This window comes from Polyodon spathula, unplaced genomic scaffold (genome assembly GCF_017654505.1).
Source record: "Polyodon spathula isolate WHYD16114869_AA unplaced genomic scaffold, ASM1765450v1 scaffolds_665, whole genome shotgun sequence".
NCBI lineage: Eukaryota > Metazoa > Chordata > Actinopteri > Acipenseriformes > Polyodontidae > Polyodon > Polyodon spathula.
In genome coordinates this window covers 106,195-115,073 of record NW_024472154.1, presented here as the reverse complement: position 1 = coordinate 115,073, position 8,879 = coordinate 106,195, and the positions used below count along the sequence as shown (strand labels likewise).

Sequence of the window (8,879 nt, the reverse complement as noted above, 5' to 3'; positions counted from 1 at the left end):
GTGCCTCTTTATAACGCTTCCCCGTGCTTTACCGTGCCTCTTTATAACGCTTCCCCGTGCTTTACCGTGCCTCTTTATAACGCTTCCCTGTGCTTTTACCGTGGTTTATTGCACCTTGCAATGCTTTTATTATGGGACACTTCTGCTCTCTGTGTGTTTGGTTTTTAAAGGTAGGAACAACACGCCATCTGCAGGTTCAGACCAAAACTCTTCAAGGAGTGCAAAGCAGGGATTTCAACTGTGTTTCTAAACTGTCATCGCAGCGTTACTCACCTTATTATTCACTGGTCCATATAGTGTGTTCATTGCCTAGGCTCAACTCATATCTTTACACAGTGATTAATATTAACAGATATAAAGAGCACTGCAGAGTGAATTATTATAGTGGGCAGAATGAGGAGGACTTGCTTTATTTGCACAGCAGTGGTGCAACGCCAGCGTTTCTGCTTTACACCTGTGAGTTGATATTGCTCTATTGAGCCTTGTCCTCCTTATCAGCACTAGCAAGAGGGGAGGAATGTTGGATTGCCCTAACAACAGCGTCCCTAGTTACAGTACTGTACATCACGTTCCTCTGGAAAAAGCTGAACACGGTTATGTCTCTTAAAAATGACACTCAGCTATCTATATTGCAGTATTGTTACGCAGTAATGCGGTACTAATAAATGCATTAAGTAGGCACAGTATGCAATATTTATTGTAATGTTTAAAATGCTGCATTATACCATTGCAGTACATATTTTGGAATAGATTGAAAATCAAACCATTGCATGCATGCGTGTATCTACTAATTTACCTAGCACCGATACAAACCACAGCCAGGGTAACGGTATTAAGACCTGCCATCTGCATTTGTTTTACTTTAAAAAAATAAATAAACTATCTGTATTTGCATTTTGTGCAACCAGGCTTGTGTTTTACAAGCCGCAATATTGCCCCGGAGAACGCGTACACATGAACACGGATAACAGGGACTGTTTGTAATAGACGGAAGTCTTGCAGACGTTGAGTACAAAAAAAAAAAAAAAAAAAAAAAAAAAATGTACCTCTCTGTCTCTTTAAAAAAAAGGGGGGGCACTTCCTGCACCCTGTCCTCCATCGCGTCCGCGCCACCCTCCTGGCAGCAGTCGCACTGAGGCCGGTTCAAGCTTGCAGAATGCTAAGTGCTGTTCCCTTTCGTTGAAAAACAGACAAACACACACACACATCCCAATAAAGGACCTATCCAGACTGTTTAGCGTCCCGGTTCATGAACTTCAGCCCTGTCCTGATATAAAACCGCTCGCAGCAAGCCGGTAAGGCAGCAGATTCCTATTTTAATTTGAATGTTGTCGGTAGGCCTTGTTCGTTGTTGTATATAAACACTAACTAGGGTCTGGTGAAGCAGAGATCGCTTTGAAAACTGTCCGTCAGTGCATATTATTACAGCAGTAATAGACAGGGGCACAAAAACATAAAGAAAACACAGTGCCTACATTAATGCATTTGCTGTAGACGCTTCGAAACGTTTGGCTTCCTTTCTGTTCCTCGGTTACAGCAATATGAACATGGTCATGTGATTAAACCAGAAGCTACAGTTTTCTAGAGATTTCTGTCACTGAGACGTCAACGATGTTAAAATAATTAGGCATAACACATGTTCGTACATTTGCCAGTGGTCAAATGACACAATAATATTTTGATTTTATAATCAGCCATGCGTGGATGTTTAGAGTAACGGATACTTCCTCTGCCTGCCCATTGTGTAAATATTGTTGTCTTTGATATGATTGTAATAATACAGTCCATAAGCAGGAAAATGTTACCAGCTCTTTTTGCACACGATAAACATGCGTTTTCTTTTGCAAGACTGAGCCATTCTCTGTAAGCACTGGGAACTGTGTTCTGCAGTAGATTGTCCTGTTGCCAGTTACTGTTGTCAAAGTTACACATTTAAAATGTAATATGAGCCTGCGATTTTTACAATCAGTTTACTAAGACACAACTTATTTGGTTGTAGCTAATCAAGCTTGTGGTGTAACCTGGAATGGATAAAACTGCTATGCAATAGGAGTCCTGTACCAGTCAAGTACTTGGATCAGTGTAAACACAAGCAGACAGGATACAAATATGACAGTATTTACCTGCTTTTAAATAATAATAATAATAATAATAATAATAATAATAATAATAATAATAATAATACAAATGACATCCTCATTTACAATGCATTAGCAAGCCTTGCTATAGCATCTAGTTTCTTTTATGAGTCAAAAATGAGAAGTCTATATAACAAAAGCCTTCATATCAGAACAGAAGGGGCTTTGTTGTTATGTCTTGTTTTGCTTTTAAAAACCCACAGAAGCAGATGAGACCGGAGACAGCAGGTTTAAATTGTAAGATCCCAGGTCTTGTGAATGATTGAATCCTAAATTCTCCAAGCTGAGATTACAGAGCAGCAAGCTACTGTAGCAGTTCACTGAAGCAGAAAACCGCTTGCTTTTAAAGCGACGCTCTCGCTCCCAACATCACTCAGTAATTGGAGTTTCTTTGTTTTTTTTAAATATATTTTTTGTTGTTTCTGCAATACTGGCAGAACATAAACATGAAGATCCAGGTGTCAGGGTAACTAAAGTTTAGAAAGACAGTTTTGGGTTGGGCTTGTTGGTTTTGTGACTATCCTGAGAAATTACTGGAAAGCTGAAGAAAGCTTCCTTAAAAAAAGTCATACTAACATAGGGACATTTGGCTATTCCAATAGCTTTCTATTAGTCATGTAGTATTGTATTTGATAGAAACACACAGAACAGAACTTTCCTTTGTAAAATGACAACATAATCTTAGTTGGAAAATGTTAGCTTCCAGTTTTGCTGGTTACAGGTACAGTAGCTTCTGTCCACAACCGTGACATTTATTTGATATATTTAGAATTGCAGAGACTGCACCATCAGGTTTTTTTTTTTTGTTTGTAGTCTGGTAGCCTTGCAGTAACATACACGTCATTTTAATGTGTGTAACTCATTACTGTATGAATCCTTCTTTGCTCTTGGGTTTGCACCGACGCTGTAGAAGGGAAGACGCAGCCCTTTACACACCGGCCTGTTCTGGAATGGCAGGGGGAAGGAGAGGGCCGAACAGAACATCCTACTGCCGCCCCCCTCTGAATGAGACCGGCTCCGTCGGCAACAGCAACCACTCCACCAGCGCCCCCGTCACAGGAGTGCGGTCCCGGACGAGGTAAAGAGGGCAGAGACGCCCTGTTTAAACCCTTTGCTCACTCTGAAATCTGACCCTTTTGAGGTCGTGGCTTGATCTCTAGTGGCTAATGTGTTTTGAGTGGTGTTTCATCCCTGAGGTTTCTCCTATGGGTATTTTACAGCAGTAATGTTAGTTGGTGATTTAGCATGATTTCAGGTAAGCTTTGAATTTGTGATCGCTGAAAGCAAAAAAACATAAAGGTTGCAAAAAAATAAATACATATTGCACTTGGTTTATACAGTAGACCTGACTAACTGCATTTTGGTTCATTGTCTAAAGTCTGAAGGCTTTTATGCTAATCTGAAAGACAAGAACAGACTTGTCACTTGCAGTCATCGATCTAATTGGATTTCAATTATAATGGGCCGTTTGCAAAGGGTTAGACCTATCGCTGATCAAGCTGAATGTGCTTCTTATCCATGCTGCTCTTGTGTTTTGTTTCCTGGGCAGGAGTGGCTCAGGTACAGGGATCTCCAGCCCTCCGCTGGCGACTCAGACTGTGATCCCCCTGAAACACTGCAAGATCCCGGAGCTGCCCATCGACAAGAGCGTGCTGTTCGAGCTGCACCTCTTCTTCTGCCACCTACTGGCTCTGTTCGTCCATTACATCAACATCTACAGAACTGTGTGGTGGTACCCTCCCTCACACCCGCCCTCACACACCTCTCTGGTGAGAATCACACCCTGCACAGATAGCTGTCATCACAGGGGCCTGACTCCCATTGCACAGCACTTCGATCCATCTTGGTTTTACTATCTTAGTTTAATAAGATGCACCTGAGCTTGCTACCTATACACTGGGGCTAATCAAGCACGTATTAAAACCTGGAGTGGGTGCTATGCAGTGTGAGTCTTATTTCCATCCCTATGTCATAATATATTTGGTGTGGAAAGTAACTTGATTTAGTTTTTCTATATTACTGTTGTATTTTCACGTACAGAATTCAACTACAGTGCATCAAAGTATAGTCAGTTAATTTTCAGATAAATGTTAGGCAAAACTGTTATTGTCTTTTAAACCTTTAATTGTTACCAGCCTGCAAGTTTTTGAATCTGGGTGTTTTTCTTTCTCCTGCAGAACTTTTACCTCATTGACTACAATTTGTTAATCTTCACCGTCGTTGTGCTGGCGCGGAGACTGATCGCAGCCATTGTGAAAGAGGTAAGATTAGCACTCAGCATTCCTGTTGCTGTTTAAAGGTGATTTGATCCCGCCTGTACCCTGCCAGGACAAGCCACAGCTAGATTTGTTTTATATCTAGATCTCTCTAGGGGTAATCCAGTTGCGTAAAACACCTTTTGTAAAATTTCCCTGTAGGTTTCCCCTTGTGTTCCTTGAGTTTAAGGCTGTTGCAAAGAGCAGCTTAACATATTTAAGTCAGTACCGTGCTCTAGTTATGGGAAAATGTGTTGCTGAAGTATTATGCTTAAACTTAATACTTGAGATGTTTTACGAGACCAGCCGCAGGGTTCTAAAAAAACAATCCCTCCTGTTGTGGCTTTTAGATGTTTGTTTGGTCGAATCAACAGGCGGGTTGTTTTTATTGCACACGTTTCCGTAAAACTTTTCTTTTCCCATTTCCCCCCCCGCGCAGGCTTCCCAGAGTACAAAGATCTCTTTCCCACAGTCTGTTTTCCTCGTGACGACACGGTTTGCAGTTCTGACTGGCACCGGGTGGAGTTTGTGCCGGTCCTTGATTTATCTCTTTAGGACCTACTCTGCCCTAAACCTGTTATTTCTGTGTTACCCGTAAGTGGATTTTTCAGATGTGTTTATTTCAATCAAACTGCAGTCTACGCTCACAGATATTCGCCTCTCAGTTGTCCGGAACAAGCAGTTAATTGTTATGATGGCATGTAACAGCAGATTGGTATTCAGATATTTGTTGCTCCATCATTAAACCACACAAATGTGAAACGTACGGAAAGTTTTTCAAAGTACTATACTATCTTTTTTCATATACTGTATCTGCAATAGGCTAGATTTTTAATTTAGTTTTGCTTAGAGACATTTTATCTGTGAGTGTTTAATAAAAGACCTAGGACTTTGCAATCCCGCTCCTCTTTTCCTCGTCTCATTGCCTTCTGTTTTTTAAGGTTCGGGATGTACATCCCTTTGTTCCGCTTGAGCTGTGACTTCCAGAGATCCAGCCCCCTGTCCCCGGTCACCAGCTTCGGGCCCAAAGAACCCGGGCTGGTGAATGGCAGGAGTAAGGACTACCTGACAGTGCTGAAGGAGACGTGGAAGCAGCACGCCAACCAGCTGAATGGGGCGGAGGCCATGCCCTCCCACGCCTGCTGCCTGTCCCCAGACCTCATCCGCAAAGAGGTGGAGTACCTCAAGATGGACTTCAACTGGAGGATGAAGGAGGTGCTGGTCAGCGCCATGCTCAGTGCCTACTACGTGGCCTTTGTTCCTGTCTGGTTTATAAAGGTCCGTCCCACTTGGATGTGTTGGGGTCTCTATCAGGAACCAAGGCTGTTGAGTACATCTCTCTCAATAAACAGCTGCGGGGTGGAAATGAGACTCCCACTTCAGGCGACGACAGTAGAATGAGACTCCCACTGCAGGCGACGACAGTAGAATGAGACTCCCACTGCAGGCGACGACAGTAGAATGAGACTCCCACTGCAGGCGACGACAGTAGAATGAGACTCCCACTGCAGGCGACGACAGTAGAATGAGACTCCCACTGCAGGCGACGACAGTAGAATGAGACTCCCACTGCAGGCGACGACAGTAGAATGAGACTCCCACTGCAGGCGACGACAGTAGAATGAGACTCCCACTGCAGGCGACGACAGTAGAATGAGACTCCCACTGCAGGCGACGACAGTAGAATGAGACTCCCACTGCAGGTGACGACAGTAGAATGAGACTCCCACTGCAGGCACGCTTTTACCACCCAGTTAAAAAAAAGCAAAAAATAATTGCCTTGAGGTAACAGGGAGGACCTCTGATCCGCAATCTAATCTATCTTGACCTGTCTTTGCAGAGCACACAGTACTATGATAAGCGATGGTCATGTGAACTGTTCGTCCTGGTCTCCGTCAGCACCTCGGTCATACTGATGAGGCACCTGCTCCCTCCTCGATACTGTGACCTGCTGCACAAGGCGGCAGCACACCTGGGCTGCTGGCAGAAAGTGGACCCGGCTCTGTGCTCCAACGTCCTGCAGCACCCGTGAGAAATCCTTCCAGCACCTTCCTAGACCAAGCAGAGCCCCATTGCCCTTAGAAAAGGTTCCCACAGTAAAAAGCATGGCAAAGCGTAGCTCAGTGAAAGCATGGTAAAGCACAGGGAAGCATTGTGAAGAATAGGGAGATATGCTGTGTTGATAAACATGGAAAGCTAAGGTACACTATGGTAAATGTGTACTATAAGCAGAGGAACACTTCAAAAATACCAGGCAAAAATACAGCGGCAGTACTTTTATAAGGGCGTGAACACCTTTACAAGAGAATTACATTTCTCATCTCTCGTTAGCAGTATTGTCAGTGTGATTAATATTGTTTTGGGTTTTTTTTTGCTTATTCCGCTCCTTTCCCTTCAGATTAATGCCGGTACACATTTAGCTGCAGACAGTGCTTTACAAATTGTAGTGATTAAGGTTTTAAAGTGTCAACGCTTCAGTAAGCCTTTCTTTTTTCCTAACCTTTAAATAAGCATTACCGAGTCAGAACAGAGTACCCCACGTTCCTTGACTATCCACTGTGTATTAAAGTTGCCTGTATGTGCCTCTTTCAGTGTTAACAAATACACTTTTTTCCCCTCTTTGTTCTAGATGGACAGAAGAATACATGTGGCCACAAGGGGTGCTGGTGAAACACAACAAGAATGTGTACAAGGCAATGGGTCACTACAATGTGGCCGTTCCATCAGATGTTTCTCACTATCGGTTTTATGTAAGTACAGCGATTCTGGAATGGAATGCATGCACGTTGGCAGTCCAGTTAGTTTACAGTTCCAAAAGTAGTTTCCTCCTCCCTTTAGCTACCAATTCACTCACTTTCTGCATTGCTTATATTGTAAACATTTTACAAGTCACGTATGGGATGGCATAGTCAACATGGGCTTCTATGGTGAAAAGTAACCATTTTTGTAAATGTGATGTATTTTAAAAACCGTACCAGACACTACGTGTTTAGCAGCCTCTTCTCTAAGTAAATGTAGAAGTATGTCATTGAGATTAATATTCTGTCATTGGCAATGGTATATCCTTATCTAGAGTCTGTTTCATGTAAACTGTCCTTTTTGTTTGATTTGAGCAGCTCAAAGGGAGCGCTATGCAGGGTTTTACTGTGCTTGATCATGTACAGCACAAAAGCCCTGTGTCTGATTGATTGATCATTTATTTCCCGTGGCAGTCTGCATGCTGTGCAATGAAATTGTATTGCAGTTTCTGACAGAGGCGGGGGGGAATAAGCATTTCCCCTTTTTGTCATCATGAGTTGGGACTTTTCTGATTTATGATGCTGATATGATCATGCAAAGGGCTGTGATTTCAACAGAACTGCCCAGGGTTAACCATAGGGCTGTTTGCTACTCTGGGCAGCATACCAAGCAGAGATGGAATGCAAGGCAACTGCAGTGTGTTAAATATCTAGATATGGATCGTGTCCTAGGAAATATGCAAAACATGTTTTCAAATATGTCTGCTATATAAATATATTTTTTTTTGTCCATCTTTTTTTTTCAGTTTTTCTTCAACAAACCTTTGCGAATACTGAATATCCTCATCATTCTGGAAGGAGCGATGATATTCTACCAGCTGTATTCTTTAATATGTTCAGAAAAGTGGCACCAAATGATCTCGTTGGCTTTAATACTGTTCAGCAATTACTACGCTTTGTTTAAGCTTCTCCGGGACCGGATTGTCTTGGGGCAAGCGTACGCCTATTCCACGAGCCGCGCAGACCACAGATTAACCTAAACTGGCGGGTGTGATGATGGAGCCGCTTTAAAAGAAGGCAGAGCTTTGTATTTTTGTTACAAATGCTTTTTTTTTTTCTTGTCACTTGCCATAATTAAAAACAAATCATATTTTTGTATTCCCTGAAAGATGTACTTTCCTAATTTCTCTGGTGTCAGTGTGTTTTTTTTTTACTGCTTTGCTCTGTGTGCCTTTTAAAGACCGATGAAACTGTGTCTCAAAATTGTAATAACCTTTTAGGAAAATACATTAGGAGTGACTTTTTCTTTACTGTTGAACAATAACATTACCACTAGAACAGTAACAACGGATTTAACCCTTTCATGTATGGGGTCATATGGAAAATGCAAATGCTTTTTTTTCCTGGTATTTTCTGTATTACATGCATGAAAGGGTGGATTCCGTGTTGTGTGGAATCATAATAGAAGGAATCCTTTACTTTGAGAAGGCATTATTCTTTCTGCAGTGTGCTGTGCCTTTGCAGGCACTCTATCCAGAGAGCTTGTACTCGCCACCAAATATACCCAGACTGACACTTTATTAGGAACAGTACATAATACAGGATTGGCCAAACAAGAGAAGAGTCTTAATTTATTATCAGCAGCAAAAATAGAACAAAGAAAGATTGCCTGAACAAAGTTCAGGCTAAACTTGGAGCTGCAAACCCTGCGGTTAAACCTGTCCTTTATGTAGGTGCAGGTTTCCTCT

The 8,879-nt window shown here is 42.3% G+C and overlaps 1 protein-coding gene across 2 annotated transcripts; it reads left to right on the top strand.

Annotated features, from left to right (window-relative positions):
- The first annotated feature begins 1,097 nt into the window (after nt 1-1,097).
- On the top strand, nt 1,098-8,305 carry tmem39b (transmembrane protein 39B). 2 transcript variants are annotated; one of them, XM_041240713.1, is made up of 9 exons: nt 1,098-1,295; nt 3,049-3,216; nt 3,688-3,907; nt 4,316-4,399; nt 4,833-4,987; nt 5,335-5,671; nt 6,234-6,421; nt 7,023-7,143; nt 7,938-8,305. In XM_041240713.1, exons 2-9 carry the CDS (start codon nt 3,089-3,091, stop codon nt 8,169-8,171), a joined length of 1,467 nt encoding a protein of 488 aa, XP_041096647.1. In that variant the 5' UTR covers nt 1,098-1,295; nt 3,049-3,088; the 3' UTR covers nt 8,172-8,305. The 2 variants fall into 2 exon arrangements, with proteins under 2 accessions (XP_041096647.1, XP_041096648.1); XM_041240714.1 differs by having other exon boundaries at nt 3,031-3,216.
- Nucleotides 8,306-8,879: the final 574 nt, after the last annotated feature.